This window comes from Uloborus diversus, chromosome 1, assembly GCF_026930045.1.
Source record: "Uloborus diversus isolate 005 chromosome 1, Udiv.v.3.1, whole genome shotgun sequence".
NCBI classification, from domain to species: Eukaryota; Metazoa; Arthropoda; class Arachnida; order Araneae; family Uloboridae; genus Uloborus; species Uloborus diversus.
Window position 1 is genome coordinate 30,690,058 of NC_072731.1, and position 23,761 is coordinate 30,713,818.

Below are 23,761 nucleotides of genomic sequence, written 5' to 3' on the forward strand. Positions count from 1 at the left end.
ACATAAGTAATCTTAAATTGACCTTTTTTGACCTAACGAAAACTCAACAATGACATCTACCCTATTAAAAGTTATGTTGCCTCTGATATATATTTTTTTAAAATAATGACAGCACTATCTATTTATACATTTTAAACAGCGTTCCAGAAATCAATGTTGAAAGAAAAAAAAAAAAAGCCGTCATCACTTATTTTCAGGATTTATGAATCAATATTTAATAACTTTCGGTTGACTTCAGAACGCTAAAAAAATTTTTCCAAGACAGGATAAGCTGAGTTGAAAGTCAATAGAAATGTTATGAACCGTGAAAATATTACTCACTTTAAGCGAGGTCAGCTCGTGCCCGAATGCTTTGGCTTCCACAATAGCCAAATGTGGCCCAGAATATTTCCCACCCCCTTCAGAGCAACCAAGTGTGATGAACTCGGGGCATGATCACAAGATTAGGAAGAGACAAGTGACATGAGGAACAATTGAGAAAGAAATGTGTGGAGTTGCTTCGCATTTTCACTTTAACTTGAAATTCTCAGTGCATCCAGGGGTGCCCAAAAGGGTAGGGGGATTATGGCGCAAATTGCGCCATAAAAATTTTTGGGATGGATTTTTTTTCCCCAGAAGATTTTTTTTCTTTAGAACATGAAATTTTTGAATTTTAGAAAGAAAAAATATTTAAACTCATTCAACAAGAAATAGATGCATGAATAATATTTTTTTCGCGTACTTTTCAGGGCCATCGCCAAAGGGGGGTTAAGAAGTGAGGCCGTTCATTTTAGCGATGCAACTAACAAAGAAAAAGGGAAACTCTTTGTTGTTTAAAAAATTAAAATAGTAATTATAAATGAACAATTGAAATAATAGCGACAAATAGTATTTTTTCTGTAAAATTTGAATAGGAAATGTAATCTTAAAATACAATTTAGGAACATCCATGATTCTCTTTTATTAAGAGTATCTAAAAGCCACGGAAATACAGGCTTCAAACATTTTTATCAACACAACAAAAAGTATTCAGTACAGAACACTCTTCACTAGGTCGCAGAGTGGGTATATCTGCCTAATCAAAACTTTGGGCAGGGCCTAAATTAAACTATTGTGCATAGAGTAAAATTAGCATTATTGGAGGGAGGACTGGCAAAAAATCTAACATGGTGCACACCTTTTCTCTGGGCAGCCCTGGTTATACAAAACCATGTTTCATGGTTCTTCAGTTAAAAAAAAAAAATAAATAAATAAATAAATAGGACAGCTTCATTAGACGTATCACTGGGAATCCTAATTAGTGGATTTTATTCAGACAAAATTTACCGCTACACTTACGACATCGAACGGTAATGTGGCAAAATGAGTGTTTGCTAGATTTCTGTACACAGATCTCACTATTATATTAGACAGAATGGCTTCAATATCGTTTTCATAATACTTAATTGTTATTTTCTGTATATTAAAAAAATATATCGTTTAAAAATAATATTTTGACTATTTATTGCAAAGATTTCAAGGAATCTAGAGCATGAGTGTTGTTTTTTCGGTATTTTCCATAAGAAACATTCTCTGAAAATATAGGCTCAAAAATGTTTTTGAGTTTGATTATCATTTTTTTTATCAGTAGCGGACTTTTGGGAGGGGAGGGGGGACACGGGTCCATCCCAAAGAGATAATATTACTTTAACTATTCCATTGAATATTTCTCAATTGATTTTTAAATAGTACAAACACAATTCTTTAAACTATTGTTTTAAAAAACGCATAGCTTATCAGAATAAAGTCACTTTTGTTTCCTATAGGGCTTCCATTGGAGACAGTGTAAAAGAAGATTATATTGCAATGCAATTCCTCGTATGATTTTTTTCCCTCCTGTAAAATATGTAATTCACATTTGGAAGCCTAGAAACATTTAAAAGAACTTTGTGAAAACTTTGATATGCAACATTGTATGAGGAGGCACTTTTTACTGTTACTCTCCGATGCCCCCACCAAAATCGTTTTCTGTATCTGCCCCTGCTTTTAATCTTACTATTATTATTATTATTTGCGTTTTTCCTTTATGTCTGAAGTAACTCTGTCTTAGACATTTTATGTGTAAGAAAGGCCTTTAAAAAATATTTGATTTAATATGTTAAACTCTCAATAACCTAAAAAGTAAATTTCAGATTTTAAATATAATGCGTGATACTCCTAGTATTAGGGAAAACGCTTCAGGAATTTTCACCCCGTGGAAGGGGCAGATGTGGGTTCCATGCAGAAAGAAAACCTGTCATTACTTAATGGGAGGATTAAAAGAGTAGGAATGTATTCACGGGATTAGCAACTCAGCAGTGCACTAAGAGCGGACAAAGGAACAGAGTCGAAGCATAGAACAAGAAACTCGGCCATGTGGCTGGGACCCTAGATGCTTTCAAAATGGTTGCTCTTGGGGCAGAAAGAGTTAAAGTGAGTTACGCTCCCATATGACTTACATTCTACCAGACAAATATTTCTAATTTGCTCACTAAAGCCAGGTTCTTGTTAAATCATTATAAGTTAGTTCGACTGTCTGATTATAAACCAGAAGTTGTACTGCTGTGGGCAGGTAAAGGGCAGCGACTACAATTTTTTATTTTTTGTAATGTATTGTACTTTAGCTTTATTGTACAAGCTTGCTCATTAAATATTTCTGCAGAAAAAAATGCCAAAAAAGGCCTGATTCCTAGTTTCCTAGTATCACTATTAAATCCAAAATGCATTTCTTCAAATATTTTGAAAACTCATTTTCATAGATGTACTGCCATTTACCACCCCGTGGCAGTATTGTGATTGCATGTTGTAATCAAATGTTTATTTTTTTTTAATTATCACTTCTTGCTATTAATTGTAACATTTGGTTTTTATGGTTATTTTAATTTTTAATGTATTTTAAATTAGCAATTTTTTTCCATATTCTAAATTTTTGAGCTTGAACAGTAATCTGAACAGGGCTGTGGAGTCAGACTGATTTTGGGGTAAAGAAGTCTGAGTCGTTCGAAAACCGATTCTGGGTTTTTTTATTTCTTTAATTTTCACTGACTCTCCTTGCATTTTGTAAAAAACTGACTACCGATTAATTTGATTACAATAAGAAATGCTTGTCATTGTGACAACCAGCTGTCTTGACTGTTTATCGAGCTTTCTGTAACAGCTACCTATGCCGTCTCCTAGTTTGCTTATTTTCTAACTTTATTTAAATGATAGCAACTGTCAGCAAACAGTTTTGTTGCCTAACATTTTTTATCACTTTCAAATAAAAATAATGATATGATTTTTACCTCGATCTCCGTTATAAAATAGTAAGAGTTGTATGTCTCGCTTGAGCAAATCGGGAAACTTCTGAGGGTGCTTGGTAAATTCAATTAAGGGTTGGCTTGGCCCGAAAGCCAAATCTAAAAGATCCGATAAAAAATGTTTTTTTTTTTTAATCTAAAGACTTTATCTAAGAAAGCTTGATTATCACTAAAAGTTCAAAATAAAATCAGTACATGATTTCTTGGTTACAACACTCAATAATTGTAGTTAATCCTAAAATCTTCTTTTTAAGGTTAATTCTAAAGTTACCAATAAAACTAAAATTAAAAATTGAGCCAAGAAATGTAGCTATAGTAAAAGCTATTTGTACAAAGCTGCATACCGCTGTATCTTAGGTAAAATTTGCTCCAGACGTACATGTACCCAACCTCTCCCTGTAAAATAGTGCAATATTTTCGTTGAAATTTTTAAGATGAAATTTAAGATTTAGGGAGATATTATAGGGGAAATTTTTCAGAATTAAAGTATTTCAGTTTTTATAAACTCTGAGATTAAGTTGAGGTGATACCGACCAGATGGGTGTTACTCGGGAGGAGGGAGGACCGCTTCCAATCAAGAAAAGTTTTTTCACTAAGCAAAAAAAAAAAACCCCTCAAGTTGCAGCTTTCAAAAATTGAAAGCAGAGGATTTGGTCAACATCTGTTAGTTAAACATTAAAGGGAAGAATATTAATCTTATTCATTTTTTTAATCTGATTTTTAAGTAATCTCACTTTAGAAATCACAACTATTGGATAATTTGATTTTCAAATTGAATTTATAACGTTTAAACATCTTAGGTTTACAATAAAATACAACGCAAAAATTTCATAAAAAGGAATTATTATTTCAATCTCTGTTTAGGGGTTCCCCATGAGGAAGGGGGATTTAGGAAAAAAAATTAATTATAAATAATAAAAAAGTCGGAGTCGGACGTTTCAAAATACAGGAGTCGGAGTCAGCAATTTTTCTTACGACTTACAGCCATGCATCTGAACCATGGCGAAAGTAGGAGGGGGAAATCCTGATGTTTGTAGAGAAAATTACGAGCAAAGTGAAAGGAGCATGTTCTACGTATTTGCTCTAAGCTGGCTGGCTAAGTTCTTTGTGATAATAACAAATTGTAAGAAAAGGGTTTTGTTTTAGCAATTTTGAGAGCACTTGATTTTTTTCTTTAAATAAAATATTGTGATTCACAAGTTCCACTGATGAGAATATTCCAATTTTCTAGCCTGCTCAATATGCTCCTCCTGTAATGCCTATGGCAGCTCCAGTAATGGTTGTACAACAGCCTGTGACCCATCCATATTACATTCCTGGTGAGTAAAGATTTCAGAATGTCAAATCTTTTTAAAATGTTAGTAAAACATTGTATTAGTAAGGAGACACCACTAAAAAGTAATGTAAAATAAATTGAAACTTAAAAATAAATAAGTAGAAACATTTTGAACTTGAAAGGTGTTCAAGGTATTAGCAAAAAGTTTTTTAAAAAGTTTTATTTTTTTTTTTTACTTTTTAATGTACATTTCAACTGTGTGTAAAATTTTGATTTTGAAATAAAGATTTTCAAAAGTTGCATTGAAAAATCTCTTTAAGCTCCTTACAAAAGGATAATAACAGAAAACTTTGTGATATAATAAATAATTTACAGCTTTGAAAAATTGGGTGTTTTATTTATTACAAAGAAGTTGAAAATTCAAAAGCAAAATGCATAAAATAATTTATCAAAATTTTTATGTATTATAATTCTTAAACAAGGAGCTTAGATTTATCGTAGCTAATGTACTTTACATTTACGAGACAAATATATGTAATATGATTTATATTCTAAAGTTTCTAATAAGTCTTGGCTAGAGATGTAAAATTTCTGGAAATTTTGAAGTTGTGGGAAAAAACCGGTTTTTTACCGTTTTTTTCGGGAGAAATTGATTTTTTTATGAATAAAAATAAGATTTCTTAATAGCTCTGTGTTTCTGGGAACATATAAAGTGTTAAGCATTTAAAAATATATGCAATCCAAACATCTTCTTTTTCTGCTTGACAGAAGTACACATAAAGGTAAGTTTGATTAGAAAAAAAAAAAAAAACCCACTAGAAATAAGTCAAGTCCTCATTCAATCAATAGTATAAGGCGTGTCCAATCATAGCAATTACATTTTCCTTTTTAGATTGCCTTTGAAACTTGAAGCAGTAATTGTAGTTTTTGACTTTCAAACATGATTAATATTGTTTGAAAGAAAAAAGTATAATTTCCCTTTCTTACAATGTAACTTTACTGTTTGAAAATGAAAGCTATTGAGTTTTGATTTTTTCCAATCCCGTCTAAGTCCAAATCAAAGCTAAATTGAGGAGTTTACTTTCAAAACGGATTATATCCAGTTTTATATTTTTTTGGCAAAACGAAAAAAAGGTTTTACTAACAAACAGTTAGAATTTCTAATTTTTCACCGTGTTTTGGTAGAATAACAAGTGACTATTGCCATAAGTCTAGAAATTTTTCCTCAATTTTATCAGACCTAAATTGCCAATTTTATTTTGGATATACAGTGAAATACCAATACAACGAAATTTCCATTTCAACGAACAAAATTTGCAGTCCCTTGAAGTTCGTTGTAACGGGATTTCATTGTATTCCTTTTTGGTGTAAAATAATGGATCAAGGGCGCCCATATGCAAAATTGTAAGGTGGGGGGGTCTCAGATATTTCCTCCATGGTTTAGCTGTATATTTTCCCTATGGAAACTGATTTTAGTGCAGATTAGAGTTATTAAAATTTGACGTTTTTAATAACGTATTCATTAACAACTAGAGAAGAATGTTTTTACATTTTTTCAAAGAAAAAAGTACTAAAAGCAATAAAGTTTTAATTTCTAAAGGGTGGGCTTGAGCCCCTATATGGGCGCCCTTGACTGTTAATAGATTATGATTTTTTTTTTTTTTTTCAAGAAGGGGAAAAACTGGAAATCCATAAAGAATTCTGTCCCCGAATGTGATAGCAACCCCCCCCCCCAAATACTTTCTAAAACACTTCTAAAAATTTCAATGGTGCAAGCTGAGCCGTCCGTCTTCCCTTCCTGAAGGGGCACTCGTGAGTATTACTAAGTAGAACAGAAACAAAAAATTTGATGCGAAAAAATGTCATCTGTGTTTTTAACATAATATAAAACCTGGTATTAAGTAATACAAGTAAAATCAAAAAAATCTTGAATGGAATCATTGGATGAGTCGAGATCGAAATTTAATTTTGATGTAATTGACTTAGATAAATACATTTTCTTTTTATACTCAACAAATTATTTATTCGTGTTCATAGTTTAATCAAAATAAGTAACTAATTCAGTTTTAATTGTTCGTTTTTTTATCTTGTAAAATAACATTTTACAAGATAAATACTTGAAATTGTTAACATTTCCATTTTTCAAACAGTTTTTGGGGGTATTAATGTATAATAAATATTAGAAACAGATTCACATTGCCTGCATTTTAATGTGTATTATCCATATCCCTCTGATTACTTTGTTCATTAATATTTAAAATATGCAAGTATTACGCGTTCATACGTATGATGTACTTACTGAAGTCATAACTAACTTTTCTGTGTGTATGGGGTGGGGCACCTTCAGCTCTGTGGACGGCCCTGGTAATGAAACAGGTAGTCACAATCTAACCATTACTGCTTTATTGTATCAAGGTTTTTAGGATATAAATACATATACACAAGACATATAATGAGTTGTGAAAGATTTTTCAATATTTTCTGCAGTTTTAACGCTAAATGAAACAAACTGGTTCGCTTTTTTATTTAAGTTTATGATGAACCAAGGATATAATAATCAAAGGATTAACAAAATGCCCTCCTGTCCAAGAAAAAGAGCTTTATGTTTTTTGTGTTAAACTTTTTTCTTTCAATAAACTTAAGATGAAATTTGATGTTTTGTTGCTCACCACCAAGTTTCCTATAGATTATTCAATGCAGCATAAGCTGTAGAGAGCTCTGTTGTATCATAATGCATTACGTATAAACTGCAAGCATGGATGCCTTTTTTTTTAATTATTCAATCCTTGATTCCCAAAACTAGTTTTTGTGCAAATTTTAACAATTCAATTTTTTAACCATGAGCTTTCTTTTAATCCTATACCTGCATTCAAAATAAATAAATTAATTAATAATGCTTATGAATTCTTATTCCAAGTATTTTAATGTGAGATTTTTTTTCTCATTTATTGTGTTATTTATCATGAATTGTATGATTTCATAGCCCAATCTGTTGTTCCATATCCTGTTGGGTCTTTGCCCATGCAAGCTCCCATGGTTTACCCAGGTGTTCAACAACCAGCCCACAGACCTGCACCACCTTCTGAAGAAGACATAAAACAAGTATGCTACATGTTTTATTTTTAATTTTATAAATTTAGCTTTGGGGATATTGAACAGAATAAAACATGTGTTTCTTAGTTTTTAGTTGTCGACTGTAAATGTAAATGATAGTAAAGAATAATTAATTTACAATCAGTTATGTTTATAAAATATGTTTATAGTTATGTAGAGATTTTTATTAAAATGTGTATTATAATGTTCAATTTCTATTTCAAGTAATTAAAATACTTAATTTCTATTTGATCATATTCATGGACTAAAAAAAAAAAAACTTTGAGAATGGAAATGGCAAAAGTACATAGCAAAATATGTTTTACATTTTCAGTTCTGCCATTGCAAATTTATATCTAAATTTTCAAAGGTAATATAGTAAAAAGGTTTTTTTTGTTAAAAAGTTGATAGGATTTCTAAACTTATTGTTTAAAAGCATGAAATCTATATTAATGAGTAATACATATTTTTAACTTACAGCTTAGTACAGGTATGTGCCATAGTTTGATCAATGGTTGTTAACTATTTCATTTTTAGTCATGAAAATTTTGCTCTTTTATGAAACAAACTATTGATGAAAAATTGTTTAGAAGGAGAATTCAAATAAAGTTTGGAAATTAAGTTTTTCTAGACTCATGGACCAATTTAGTTTTCAGTCAACTGGTCCATTTGATGTTTTTGTGGTTCCAGACCACTGAATTACCATTAGTTGAGAGTCTACATATTGTAGGTAATGAAAAATACATGTAATTAGGTACTATGCATAAAAGCAGGTGTTGTGTTCATAGCTGCTGATTTTGTTCCGCATTGGCAGCCAATATTGAGGAACTTTATTTCAAGCTTGTTTCAACAATCTCCAGAATATTTTTGCACTATTTTCAGTAACTCGTTTTATGTCATTCTTCTCTATAAATAATTTTTAAAAGTACAGTTTTGAAGTATTCATCGAAGACATTGATTAATTTTCCTTTGGTGATTTTGAATTTAGTTATGATTCCCAATTTTATACTATGAATGTATAAAATAAAATACAGGATTTTTTTTTAATGCAAATAATTGTTTAATGGACTGTAAATATCCTTAAATTTTTTTCAAAGAATGCACACTGAAGATATATATTGTCACCTCAGAGCAACACTAAGACATACATGGTCCGATCCACAAGTAATGAGCCTCATGTTATACTGACGCATTCAGACCCTGCAGCTCGCTCCGCTTGTCAGCGATGGTGGTGGGGATTGTTGGCTTTACAGTGCAACACAGGTCAGTTGCCTCCCAGCTTTCGGAGCGGTGCCATCAGCTTTAACAGTAACCCCTATATGGTGGTGTGTGACTCGGCAATATGGGAAGTTCGTCACATCAACGCAAAAAGATCAAGTTTTGCTTTCGGTTTCTTCAAAATGTACGCATTGCTTCAACAGGCATTTAAGACTGAGTGTCTGTCCCATTTGCAAGTAGAAAAGTGGCACGAGGCCTTTCATAAGGCCGGGAAATGGTGACTGATGAACCACAGTCTGGACGCCCGTCCTCGGCCGTAATGACAAAAATGTGCAATGAGTGTGTGAATTTGTGAATATGGATTGGTGTTCGAGTCTCTACCAAGTAGCAAAAGCCCTGGACTTATCAGAAACAACGGTGCAACGCATTGTTTTGGAAAAGTTGTACATGCGGAAAGTCTGCCCAAAACTTGTGCCGACAGTTCTGACTGAAGAAAGTTCGAATTAACCCTCCTGTGTTACTGTAGCCTTTCTACAGTCCGGGCTTGTGGCTTCCTGACTTCTGCTTGTTTCCACTATTAAAATCAGCCTGAAAAGAAAAAGTTTCAACTCCATCGAGTACATCCAAGAACATGTCAAGGCAGCCATTGCAGATATCCCAGAACAGGACTTCAGGGATACCTTTGAGTCATGGAAAAGCTGCCTACAGCAATAAATTGTTGCAGGAGGTGCCTATTTTTAAAACTTTTAGTGAATTGTACCGATCAGCTCAATAAATTTGTCTTTTTAAACGAAGGATCATTACTTTTGGATTGGATCATGTATAATTCCAGGAATAACACTAAGATATTGTACTGTTGCTCTGAGGCGACAATATTAAGAGTCTCTAGCAAGGGTCTCCAACCTTTTTCACTTGCGGGCCGCATTGTAAATTTTTTGAGACAAGGCGGGCTGGTCCAACAATATTTTAGCCCAAATGGTCCATTTAGCGCTTGCCCCCTCCTCCACCAATACACCTTAAATATATATATATATTTATTAATTAAGCGCTCAGTAGTAGTTATTGAAAATTTCTGAGCTTGCTTCTAAGTTGCTATATTTCCTTATACATATTTGCTGTTAGCTAAATGAAATTATATTTTAAGTGCCTTTAAATTTCTAATAATAAAACAATAGGGAGTCTTGTAAAATTTAGAATAGTACAGAAAACTGAAAGAAAAAGTATTTTTCGTCACAAAATAAAGTTAAGTTTAAAAAAAAAGGCTAATGAGTGAGTGATACAGGACAAAATTGTTGCAATGCACTACAAATTTATTTTATTGAGTTAATGATGATTAAAAACTTGGAAATACTTGAGAACACCCACGTGTAAAGCTTTTAAAGTATTTTTAAAGAGTTAAAATATTAATGAGCAGATATCATTTGTTTATCGCTTAATATTTCAGTCTATTCAGGGACAAACTTCGAAGTTCCGGTTATTTAGAGGGATTTTAAATGTTCGTCTGACAAAGAAGATCTATACTTAGGTTTAATAAAGGGTCATTCCACGTCAAATCAACCACAAAAATGGGATTTTAACACCCACCGTCTCGGAATTTGATCAAACTTGGTATACTTCATCCCTTTATGCTTACAAGCAACCCCCCATTTTTTTTTCTTTCAGTGTCAATGCGTTTTGATTTTATAGCCTTTTGAAATTTGGCGATTTTACATTTTTTGTCATTTTCGAGACACTCAAACTGAGATGTTGTTGTTTATGAAAAAAATTATTTCTTGGTAACTAACGCTATAATCTTTTTGAAAATTTTTACACAAAATAGAAAGACTTTGAACATGTTGATAAAAAATATTTTAATAATCTTAGTTTGCACAAATTTTTTTTAAAAATTAGAAAATTGAAAATTTTGAATTTTTTTTTTCAAAAAAAGGTGGTGGCAAAAATTTGAATTTCAACAAGAGAGTCAACTTTAAAAATCATGATTTTTTTAAAAAATGATCATGAATATGTACTCTAACTTATCCAATGAAAAATATTAGGGGACTTTAAGGGATTCTGCCCCCCCCCCCTTCCACATTCGGGGAAAAAAAGCGTAAAACATCATACAATCTCTTCCATAAAGTAAGACAAAAAACTGAAAGAAAAAGTATTTTTCATCACAAAATAAAATTAAGTTTAAAAAAAAAGGCTAATGAGTGAGTGATACAGGACAAAATTGTTGCAATGCACTACAAATTTATTTTATTGAGTTAATGATGATTAAAAACTTGGAAATACTTGAGAACACCACATGTAAAGCTTTTAAAGTATTTTTAAAGAGTTAAAATATTAATGAGCAGATTGCATTTGTTTATCGCTTAATATTTCAGTCTAAAAATATTCTGCTTTCAATTCTTTTGTTTATCGCGCAATTAATATTTGTTCTTCGTCGGAACTTCTCAAAGTGGAACTTAATTATCTTAAAGCTGTGGCAATTGATAGAGACTATCCGCCAACTTTGATCGATTCCATTTATAAAAAACTTTCAAATAAATCCCAAACTAATGTTCTTAACCGAACCTTCATCGGAAAGAATTTGGTTGTTTTGCCATTCTTTCCATCTGTAAGCTATCAGGTTGCTAAGATTCTAAAACGTTTCCAATTCCAGGTGGTGTTCTCTCCTATTAATAAACTTTCATTCTCTTCTCTTAAAGATCCTATTCACCCTCTTAATTGTTGTGGAATTTATAGAATTAATTGTAGTTGTAAACTTGCCTATATTGGACAGACTCGGCATGCTTTAAAAATTCGCTTGAAAGATCATCAAAACTATGTGAAAAAACAACAATTAAATAAGTCTAGTATTGCTCAACACTGTTGGGGTTCTCTCTTTTGATTTTAACTCTTATCAGATTATCCAAAAATGCCCCAATTCATCAGATCTTGACTTTTGGGAATCCTTTCATATTTTGAGGAACAGTTCTAACTTAGTTAATGATCTTAGTGCAGTTCCATATTTTTCTAACATTTGGCTCCCATATCTTTAATACTGTCCTTTCCCCATCCCTCCCCCTTTTTTTTCCCCATTCATTTTTATCGATCTTCCTTTGTTTCTTTTTACCTTTTTGTCTTGATTGACACCCCCCCCCCCCAATTTTCTTCTATTTATCTTTATTTTTCCTTTTTTCGAATGTTTTTTGTTTCTGTTTATTTTATTTCATGGTTTTCCATTTAGCTTTTCCTTTCTTGCGGTTCACGGTTACTGACAATTTCTTTTCTTTTTGTTTAAGCTTTGGCTTAATCTTTGTCCAATTGATTTCTTTCTTTCTGGGTTCGTACCTAAGAGAAAGCTCTTGGCCTTTGCTTGCATTCCTATTGGTTCCTGATCGGTTTATAACTTTGTCATTGGTGTTTGGCTAATTCGCTGTTTTTATCTTTTAAACTGCATGCTTATCTGCTCTTGGCTTTTGTCGGATGTCTTTTCATCCATAAACTCATTATTTTTTGCATTGAAAAAGGCGTTCCCTTTAACGCCGAAACACGTGTCTGCTGTAATTTACAAATTTGTGCTTCTTCTAACGTTGTTTTGTCTTACTTTACTGTTCAACACAAAGGTATTTATTTATCTTAATCTCTTCCATATTCTTAAAAACAGAATTGTCAACAATTATGACAAAAATTCAAGTATACAGTGTGTTCAGTATGAAACTGAAATATTAAAAAAAAAAATGAATTTAAGCTTCTATTTTATTTGAAATAGTTTAAAATTTGTCAGATCAACCACAAAAACGGGATTTTAACACCTACCATCTAGATTTTGATGAAACTTGGTATACTTCCTTATTTTGTGGTTAAAAGCAACCCCTTAGTTTCTTTTTTTCAATCTCAATGTATTTTGATTTTATAGACTTCCGAAATTTTTCGATTTTGCATTTTTTTTTGTTATTTTCAAAGACGCTAGGTAACTGAGCTGTTTTTAATGGAAAAAAAATGTTTCTCAGCAACCAATAATATTACCTTTTTGAAAATTTTCGTAAAAAATGTTAAGACTTTGAGTATTTTTATAAAAAATATTATAATCTTAGTTTATACAAAGAATTTTTAAAAACTCAGAAAATTAAACATTTTGATTTTTTTTTGTCAAAAAAAACCATTGTCGAAATTCTAAATTTTTAACATCAGGGTCAGTTTTAAAAATCACGATTTAAAGAAAAAATGATCATGAGTATGTTCCCTAACTTTTCCTATGAAAAAAAGTTATGGGTCTTTTAGGGATTCTGTCTCCTCCCCCCTAGAAACAATGAAAGCAACATAGAGAAAAGTTCTTCCATATCTTTGAAACAAAAGTTCCCAGCAATTATTTAAAAAATTTAAATATAAAGTGTTAAATATTGAACTCAAACATATAAATTTAATATTCAAGCTTTTTTTTTATTTGAAATAGTTAAAAATTGTTTAAAATATAGACATTCTGAGAATAAGATATTATGTAATTAAAAAGTTGCAGACAACAATATCTGCATACGGATTACTGCATTTTAGCCCAGACAACTTAAAACAAAAGTAAAGTCTTAACACCAATTCATAATCATGCAGTTTCTAATACTTTCAGGATACCCCCCCCCCACGTTTGAAAAAAATTGTTATCGTGGAACTGTTTTTCCATTATAGTTTTACTGCTGTACAATGACAAATTCATCCTTTTAATTGTTTGAAATTACATTTAACAATCCTTAAAAATTAATGGTCTGATTGTTTAGTAATAATATGTTCTAAAAAAAGTAAATTACCTTTCCCCCTCCCCTCATAGCAAATGAAGAAATAAATTAGTATTTACGCACCTCTCGTATTCAATGGATTTCTATAATTTTTTAATGACAATTGGAAAGCAAATTTGGAAAAAAAAAATTGTCCAGGTTCCCCCCCCCCCCCTCTTATTAATGATATAACTAACTCCCAACGTTTCCTCAACTTACCTGGGGTTCCAAAATTTTAATTCCTAAACATTTTCTGTGTGTATCACTTATACTTATTAATGCTTAACATTCACATTATGAAAATTAATTCCAGTAAATGAATTTTGTATTACTTTTGTTTTCCTTCTTTGAAAAATACATAATAAAATCAATAATAGATTTGAATATCTTGTAAGGAATAAATACATATTTGTTGAAAAGAGATAAAAGCTTCTTGTTAGTCAGGTCTGCTAAAGATAACAAGTCCTGCTCACACTAGTTTAGAAAACAAGTCATGGTGCCTTCTTTCTCTACAAGCCTCCCATAGGATACATTTTATCCTACCTTTTTAGAATTGCACTAACAGCACAGAGTGGTTGCTGACTCCCCTGGATAAAAGATAGAATTCTCTAAAAGAGCTTTTCTAAAATTTTAAAAAAAGGTCAATATGAAATAAGGAATTGAACTAGAATAGCAATTGGATGTCGACTGATAGGGGTTCTAGCAAATGTGTGTGAAGTTAGAAAGGTTTTCAGCCATTGAAGTTAGCATTGGGCAGACCCTAAGAAAAATAAATGTCGAGTTACCTGGATTATCAGTGAGTTCAGTTACTGAAGCTTCACTATATTTGAACAGGAATATTTAGAATATAATGTTTATAAATCATTTGTGCAAAATTAAAAGTGGGTTTTAAAAGAACATACTGCCCTTGATAAAACTAATGTAGCAGTTGAAAAAGGAATCAAGAAAAAGGAAGTGTCTTTTAAATAAAAAGTAGTTACCAATCTCACAGACATAATATAAACAACTATAAATGTAAACTATACAGCTTGCTGATCTGCTGTCATGTAATACCAGCTGTTCCTTTTTTGAGAGCTAGTAAAGTAACCATAAAGTTAGGGAGGTGACAGACAAATATATTAGAAAGAAAACAAAATATCTAAAAAAATTACTAGTGAAGTGTAAAATAAAAGTAGCTGTCATTTGTAAAAATGCCAGGTTATTAGAATCCATTTATGATCATAGAAACACTCAAGATAACAAAACACTCTTTTAGGGTTAAATGAGATTGTTGCAAAGCCTTAATTGTAAACATTTTGGGCAATGGTAACCCTTTTAAACTCATACCCAATAAACTGAAAAGTTAAACCAAAATTTTTCTGGGTTATTCCATTGGATGAGAGATAAACAAATCAAAGTTTCAGTTTCATTATTGCATTGGGTTAATAAAACAAGTTAAAAGCTTTGCAAACTAGTAGCGTCTAGCTTTGAATTTGTCTTTTAGTCTGTTCTTTGCCCAGTTGCTTAGAGAAATCATTACTGAACAGATATGGAATTTTTACTTGTATTTGGCCTAGATCTGATGATATACTGTAGAACCACCACACACAACAACTAGAATGACATTTTTTTCTAATCTTAGTAGAAAAGATGAAAAACAGACATAAAATAAAAGGAATTTAAGAACTATGAGCTGGTATTTGTAGGATTTTTAATACTTTGTGTAAATTGCCTAATTATAAATTAGAATTAGATGAAAAGTTTTAATTTCTATGTTGCCCAAAATAGGGGGCGGGGGGGGGGGGCAGAATCCCTCAAAGTCCCCTAAAGATTTTCATTTTATATGTTAGCACACATGTTAATGTGATTATTAAAAAATATATATAAATCATTTTAATTGAGATCCTCATGCCAAAAAATTAAAATTATGACAATCATTTTTTTTATTGAAAAAATTTTAAATTTTTCAGTTTGTTAATTTTTTTAAATTGCTGAATATAAATTTAGATTTTTGACATATTTTTTTCTGAAATAATTGAAATCTTAACATATAATATAAAAATTTTCAAAATTTTTTTATCTTTAGTTACTGAGAAATAATTTTTTTTGCAAACAGCTGCTGTTCATTCCGAGAAAACTGTAAATGATAACTAACGCAAAATCGCAAAACTTTGAAGGGTCAAAAAATAAAAACTATTTTTAATAGAGAAGAAATACTTTAGGAGGTTACTTAGGACTATGAAAAGTAGAAGTATACAAAGTTTCATTGAAATCTGAGATGGTGGGTGTTGGGGTGTGGTTGAACTGACATGGAATGACCCTATACTTTAATTTCAAAACGTATGTTCAAGATGCAATCTTTCATCAATTGACCATCCGTAAAAGGTTTACCAGCTTTAGCCAGAATATGGCTGGCTTTGAACCTGGTTTTTACAGGCTTTGCAAATACAGTGAAACCTGTGTAAGTTGACCACTTGCGGTGCAGTACTTGGTGGTCAACTTATGAAGGGGGTAACGATTTTTTTTTTTTTGTCATTTCTTGCACCATGTATTCATTTTTTGATTGATTGACACTTACTCTTTCTGTTCAACTTACTTTCATTGTTTAGTATTACTTTGAAACAATAATTTAAAATGTTTTTCAAATATTTTTAGAGATTATATTCCCATAATGACGTATAGTGTGTCATGCAAATTTAAAATTTCAGTAAATTGATCAAAAAAAATCTTATTGTTTATGAAAAGTAACTCATTTGATATTAATATTTCCTAAAAATTCATAGCTTCTCAAAAATTACAAATTTTTCTCATATACATTTATAACCCCATGATGATCTACTTTTCAACAAAATGACTCCTTATTGAAGTTGGAGCACTTATTAGACACTAATTTTAGAAATTCCATATGTGTCAGCTAATTTTCTCTGGCTTTCTCCCTTTTCAATTAATTTTAATATTTCATACTTTTTATCAATCTCAAGTTCATCTAATTTTCTTTTTGAGGCCATTTTATGTAAAACTATAACACAAAGAGCAACCTTTACTCTTTAGCACAATTCCATTGTTGCCACAAAATATTGCAACTGAAAAAAAAAACTTTGTACTTTTCTGTTGACACGTTTTCATAAAGAAAAACAATTTTGGGGAATAAAAGGGTTCTTAGTAGTTTTCCCATGTGGTTAAACTCAAAAGGAGGTTAAGTTATGCTGCTGTTTCATTTAGTTAGTAAAATGCTGGTCTGGTATCAAAAATATTCTTGGAAAGATATTTTAAAAAAAATAAAATAATTTGCTAAAATTTTAAAAAAATAAACCAAGTGGTCAACTTACAAAGGGTTTTTTACAATACTCCAAAGTGGTCAAGATAGACAGGTGGTCAAGATAGAGAGGTTTTCTTTCATTATATAACATAGGACTAATTCAGTTCCTGACAAAAGCGGTCAACATAGACAGGTGGTCAATTTTACAGGTTTTACTGCATTTGTTTCCAAGTTGAAAGAGAATTTTTCAAAGAAACAATTTAATCCTCTCGTAGTTGACCAGTTAAATTGTAAAATTTGCTCTTATGTTTTGTATTATAATGTCTATGGACATCAAATTCTTTCAGAACGATGACAGCTTTTTGCAAATAAGACTGCTTTATTATTGTTATCGATCATAAAATAATCGTGTGCCCACTGTTTATTAAAAGTACAGCACTCAAAATCAACTTTCAATTTTTTTTTTTAAACGAAGACATTGTAGTGCTAAATAACACTATAAAAATAAAAGATACTGTCCATGATCGCTGTGCACTTCGTGAAGCGTGTGAAACTGCAGTTTACATATCTACACCAGCGTTGACATATAAAAATTTAGAAAAAAGATCCAAGCCGCTTCGTGATATTAGCATTAAAAAAAAAGTCAACCTGAGCGAAAATAGTCCTTTCTTCTAAATAGATTTTTTAAGGGGATGAGAATCCACTTTCCCATATTTCTAAGCTAAGCAAAAAATTGCGCGTGCATGAAGGAACAAAATTATGAAAATGAAAAACGAAGAGATAAATCTACAATGGTTGATGTTCTGCTTTAAACGCTATTTGTGGGAGACTTTCGGTTTCTGTTATCAAGTTTTTTCACAAAATTCAGAATCTAGCATTAGAGTTTGGCAATAAACATTTAAATCTGGTGTCAGCTCAGCACATGTTTTCCCTGGTGCCTGGAAATGCTCAATGCCATGGGACTAATGGGAGAATGTAGCACGGAGAAAAGAGATTTGTTCACAGAAAGGGTAAAAAGAGAGATATGGTTGCTGTACTCGTAGTTAACGGTAAAAAATTATTAAAAATATTTTAAATAATTAGTTGTAATTAAAAATAAAGTCTCAATTATATTTCCAACAAGACTCTCTTCCGAAAAATAGAAAAAAGTTTGTAAGCGGGCCGGACAAAATCCATTCGCGGGACGTAGGTTGGAGAACCCTGGTCTCTAGTAATAAAGCATACCAAATTTGGTTTGAAAACAAGGACAATTTATAGTCCAGCTCTGGTTAGTTGAGCTGTGACCTTGACTATGTTTACCTGTTTTAGGGGAGTTAAGCGAAAAATAACCATGTTATTGGCTCAGATTTTAATTGGAATATTTTTGAAAGAGCTACTAAGAAAGTTTCTCAACTCAATTTAGCGCCAATTACCCCTCCCTATTTTCCAAAACAGAGGTAAACATTGTCCGAGTCGGAGCTCAACTTCTTAGAGCCTCACAATAGTTTGGTTTTTATGCATTTGCTTGTGGCCGTCATTCTTACTGTTGATATTATTCGTATTTTTATGGTTTTTTTCATTTCTGTAAAAGCACTCATTTTTGTGAAAGTAAAGATATAGTGAAGGGAAAATTTCACGAATTTCATATGAGCTGAACTGAAGTTGATTGTATTTATAAAGTTTAAATATTTCACGAGGCTTAAATTGTTGTTTTAATGACGTGCTCGCAAAAATTAAAGCCTCACAAAAATGAGTGCTTTTACAGAATATATTATTTCTTCATGGCAACTTTGTTTTTGCAGCTTCAAGATATATTCCCATCCTATGATCGTGAAGTTATTCTTGGAGTGTTGGAAAGCAGTGGTGGTAACAAAGATCAAGCTATTTCATCTCTTCTTGAATTATCTGGAAAATAAAAATTCAGTTTTTCCTGAACATTTTAACATACATGCCCAACTGATAACTTCTTGTCAATGATAAAAAATATCTTCATTTCAAAACTGTGCCATTATGTTTTTGTTAAATATTTTATCAATTTGTGAATAGTGAATTAAGTTTTGAAAATATTTTGTTCATATCTATTATAAATACCAAATGTAGGATATTATTTGCATATTCTTGTATGTGCAAAACTTAACCTTGTAAAAAATAAAATTATTTATATTGATTAAAAAATGAATGTTATTAATTTTTATCTGAATTTATAAAACACTAAAACAAGTCCAAACACAGTCTTGTTTTTCAGGATTGGATTGATAGCTAGTAAGTATTAACTTAAAAAAAAAAAAAATCTCAATACACAAAACTGGTTTGTAAAATCTCACATTAGGCAATTCTATCCTAAATTCATCAGCAAGAATAGAAAACATTGTAATTATTTTCTAAACTGCATACTTTTTAGTATTAATTTACTTATAAATGCAGTTTTGGCATAGACACTATGGATGCTGAATGAAGACAATATACGCTTGAAATATTTACATAAAATAATGGCAAAAAAGGGTTGTTTATTTCAATCTTCAACTTGTTTTACTAATTTTAATTGTTAGGATTATGCTTTGAAAATTGATCTTTTGCCAGCTTCATGAATTTTCAAATGACTAATTTTCTGTACCTTCATATTTTTGACTTCTCACGAGATTTTTTTTGAGCTTTCCATTAAAGAATATAAGTGCAAATGTGACAGCCTACATCAGATGCTTGGCCAGGCTAGGCAACTTTATCAATCCCTAATGAAGATTAAAACTATCCACCCCCATTTCAAGAAACAACTGCTTCCAATAAACTATTTTCAGTTCCTTCAACCCTATAGCGCTATTCCACAAAATAGCTGCCATTTTGAACTGCACATGCTGTGATGGCTCATACATTTCATTAAAACTAATACATTTGGCTCTCTGTTTAATGACGGCTTTTCACGGTCCCAGATGGTCCACTATAGTGTTAAAAGCATTCTATTTAAGAACGCTTTCTACTTAAGGACGATTTTTTGTGGTCCCTTGAAAGTCGTTAAACAGAGAGCTAACTGCAATTTTCAATGATAATGAACAAAATTTTTTGATTTAGAAAACACATATATGTTTATAATCCCTTGAGAAACAAAATAGTATATGGCTATCTCCCCCCCCCCCCAATTTTAAGATTAGATTGTGATTTTAAAAGTTTAAAACAATGACTTCTCAAGGCAAAATTTTAGCCCATCAGTATCTTCCATTTTGTCTAAACTAAAACAAATGAATCATGTTCCCTTTTACTCTTTTGCTTCAAACTATACATATTCATACCTGCCAACTTTTTTTTCCGGGAAATTCCTGGATTTTGAGCAGTTTTCATAATTATGTATATGACATAAGAAACTTGCATTTGTTTACTTTGAGAGACAATAAAAAAAAAATCCCTTTTTTACTTAATAGTAAGAAAATACAATATTGCGGTGCATCACAATCTACTAGATTTTTTTTTTCTTGTAATGTTGGTTGGTATGCATATTAAACCTTTCAAGTATTTCCAATTTTTCCAATAAGATAATATTTTTCCCAAGATGAGGAGAACAAAGCTGAACAGCATACTTCAAATAAAAAAATTAAGTCATGCCAAAGTTCCTTTCCCCACACAAACATTTTCTAAATTTAAATAGATGCTTTTATTGCCTATAAAAATAATACAAAATTCCATTGGCTTCACTGTTTTAAACCAAATTTTGAACAATATCAATCAAGAACTTTGAATGTAAATATCAGTGATAGGAACTTGTGATTGCTGGATAAACAATTTCAAAGCACTATCTGAGAAATGTTCTTGTATTTCATGAGGCTGTATTAATTGTATGCCTTCTGGTACATGTTCTAGTGGTAGTCTATGAACTGTGATTACATAAGGATCCTTCTTACAGTGTCCTTCTTCGTGATCTGCAAGGTCCTGTAAATTTAAGAACTTCACATCACAGCTGCTACAAGAATAAAAATTCTTACCTTCATGCACTTTCATATGTCTTTTTAGTTTGGAAGGAATGGAAAACTGTTTTGAACATAAAGGACAAAACACTGGTTCTGAGCGCCTGCTCTTGTGAAAATGTAAATGCGAGTCCCGGCCTTCCTTCGTGGTATAACGTCTTTTGCAAACATGGCAAGCAAATGGTTTGTCAACCATGTGAATCTTTAAATGTGTTTTATAATTGTCCTCTCTGGAAAAAGCCTTGTTACAATCGGGGCATACAAAAGGTTTTTCACCTGTGTGCCATCTGATATGATTTGTAAGACCACGCTTATGGACAAATGCTTTTTTACAATAATTACAAGTATATTTGTTCTCTCCAGTATGTAGTTTCATATGGCTCCTTAAATTGGTTGATTGTCTGAAGGCTTTTTCACAGTATTGACAAGCATAAGGTTTCTGCCCCAAATGTATTTTTAAATGGTCATACAGGCCACTCTTATGTCTAAGAGATTTATTGCAGTAGTGACATGTAAATCGTTTTTCTTTTTTATGAGTTTGAAGATGTTTCTTGTAATCAATCATACCTAAAATATATTTGAAGCAATATCTACAGAAGAACTTTCTTTTATGCCAGCTTTCTAAATGATAGTTCCAAGATCGCTCGTACTTAAAAGTCTTATCACAATCTTTGCATTCGTATATTTTTCTTTTCGATGACTTTGGATTTGCAGAGTGTTCTTTTTTGCATGCCAGGTCACCTTGCTTTTTGAGACGTTTTCGAGGTGGTTTTTGTTTTAAAATGCTATCTTGGGTTTTTCCGTTCAAATTTTTCTTTTGGAGTTTTGAATTATGTGTTGTTTCTTCTTGTCTTGCAGGACTTCCTAACTCTTGGCCTAGTTCTGAGTCAGATGTTCGGACTGTGCAGCTCTTTTTTGGTGTACTCTGTGTTAAAACTTTATTTTTCTTGTTTTTTATAAGTACCTTAACGTCATCTTTGCAGTTTTTTGAATTTTGCGTCTTAGTCTTGTAATAAACAATGTTTTTCCTAATGCATTTAAAAACATCAATTTTGTTTGATGCATGCCTTCCAAAACTTGATTTTTCGGCAAGATTTTGACACTCTTTATGTGAGCATCCAATAAAAAGATTTTCATCATCTTGGGTATGATTTTTTTGTTTATCTAAAGTAGCAAAATCCTCGATATCTTTTCTTTCATCTATACAAGTTTTGTGAGCTTCAGTATCAATGGAAGTATCTTCCATTTCATTTACACGACCTTCTGCATAAACTGAATTTTTCATATAGCTTTGATCACTCATTTTAGGATTTGGATTATTGACAATAACATGACATAAGCTGCTTTGTAATCCTGAACTGGATGCTTGTGTACAATGAATTAAGTTATTGATTGGACTACGATGCATTAGCACAATTTTGTTACTTTTGTTCTTAAAATTAATTTTGTTCTTGCATTTTCTGTCAGGTTTTTGAGATTCTCTGTACCATACTCTTTGTGAATGCCTAACTGTACAGTATTCACAAGAACAGATACTACTTCCCATATGTGTTTTTAGATGACGAAGAAGAAATTTAGCAGAAATAAAGATTTTTGAGCAATGAGCACATGAATATCCCTTGTTACAACTTTTCTCCATACTTTCTTTGGAAATCGAGCTTTCTTTTCTAAACTCCTCTTTATGGTAAGAATGATCTGTAACAAAATTTAAATATTCATTTGCAGGGTTCAAATTATCTTTCATATGCATTAAATTATTGTCTTGAACTTTTCTATAAAGTTCATCTTTTGCACAACCTAATTGAATTGTTTGATTCACACCATTTACAATGTCAGCTACAAGATCTTTAACACAAGTTTCAAGTTTTACTGTACTAGTTGTAGCAGTATATTCATATCTTCCTGCCTGATTTAAATGATCACCATCTGTGTCACTTACATTTTTTTCACAATCACTTAATATTTCCACTGTACAACTTTCATTTCTAAGAAGATTTTCGTTATCTTGTGCATGAACTTCATGATTGTCTGTAAAACTTTCATGTTCCAAAGTAGCTAAATCATTTTTTCCAAGATCTTTAGTTTTATCTAAACAGATTTCACTTCTGATTGGAATATTTTCCATTTGGTTTATATGATCTTCATCATTAACCGAGTGTTCCATATAACTTTGGTCCCTGATTTTTGGATTTGTATCTTTGCAATTTACATGGCATTTCAAAGAGAATTTCTGTTTTTTGCTACTATTGGGGAGATTTTCAAGATTTGTCTTATTTGTTACTTGATTAAAATGTTTTGTAAAATTTTCATGTTCCTTAGTGCCACATAAATTGTGTATAATGTAATTTGTGTCATTTTCTGAAGAATTTTCATAATCTTTAATAGTATCCGAATTATTCCTTTCATTGAAATTCTTATCACATTCCATGGAAGATAAGTGATCATCAGTACAAACTCCTTGTTCTTTGAGAGTTGAGCATTTTTGCAAATACCTTGTTTTATTCTCAAGAATTTTTATTTGTCTAGTTTGCTTCTTATTTATCTCATTTTTGTAAAATACGGTACAGTTTCTGTTATTTGAATTGGCTGTAGTGATATTAGGGTCTTTAGCAGTATGATTAGTATATTCTTTCAAAGAATTTGTTAAACTTTTACCATTATTTATAATATTTTGTGCAACTGCGTCCTCTTCACTTTGACTTAGAAAATGATATCCTGTAAGACTGTACGAGCTTTTAGGAAAATTTGCTTGATGTTGCATCCAAATTTCTTGGTGTCCAGTATAAGCAATATGTTTTTCTGCAAAGCTTAAATGACTTTCTGATGGTGAGTGATTACTTTCATTATCTGTGTGAATTATACAATCATTGGTAAAATGATCTTCATCTGTTTCGTTTGCACATTCTACAAGATTTATATTCACGTTTACAAATGTTGCACCAGATTCACCACTTGTCTGACATTCTCCCATGGGA

At 31.3% G+C, this 23,761-nt stretch overlaps 2 protein-coding genes across 2 annotated transcripts in view; one reads left to right on the forward strand and one right to left on the reverse strand.

The window, feature by feature from the left end:
- The window catches only part of LOC129234518 (toll-interacting protein B-like), a 43,739-nt gene extending 24,731 nt beyond the window's left edge, over positions 1–19,008 (forward strand). Inside the window, exons 6-8 of the mRNA XM_054868525.1 lie at positions 4,528–4,615; positions 7,556–7,674; positions 18,636–19,008. Of these exons, the coding sequence (XP_054724500.1) occupies positions 4,528–4,615; positions 7,556–7,674; positions 18,636–18,749 (321 nt within the window). The 3' untranslated portion in view covers positions 18,750–19,008. The remainder of the gene's footprint in view (positions 1–4,527; positions 4,616–7,555; positions 7,675–18,635) is intronic.
- Positions 19,009–20,458: 1,450 nt separating this feature from the next.
- On the reverse strand, positions 20,459–22,902 carry LOC129234519 (zinc finger protein 454-like). Its single transcript, XM_054868526.1, has one exon. The coding sequence runs from the start codon at positions 22,534–22,536 to the stop codon at positions 20,548–20,550; it is 1,989 nt and encodes a 662-aa protein (XP_054724501.1). The 5' UTR covers positions 22,537–22,902; the 3' UTR covers positions 20,459–20,547.
- Positions 22,903–23,761: the final 859 nt, after the last annotated feature.

Excerpts from the sequence above, each read along its gene's own strand:
- LOC129234519 (XM_054868526.1), bottom strand. The coding sequence starts at position 22,536 with ATGCATATGAAAGATAATTTGAACCCTGCAAATGAATATTTAAATTTT.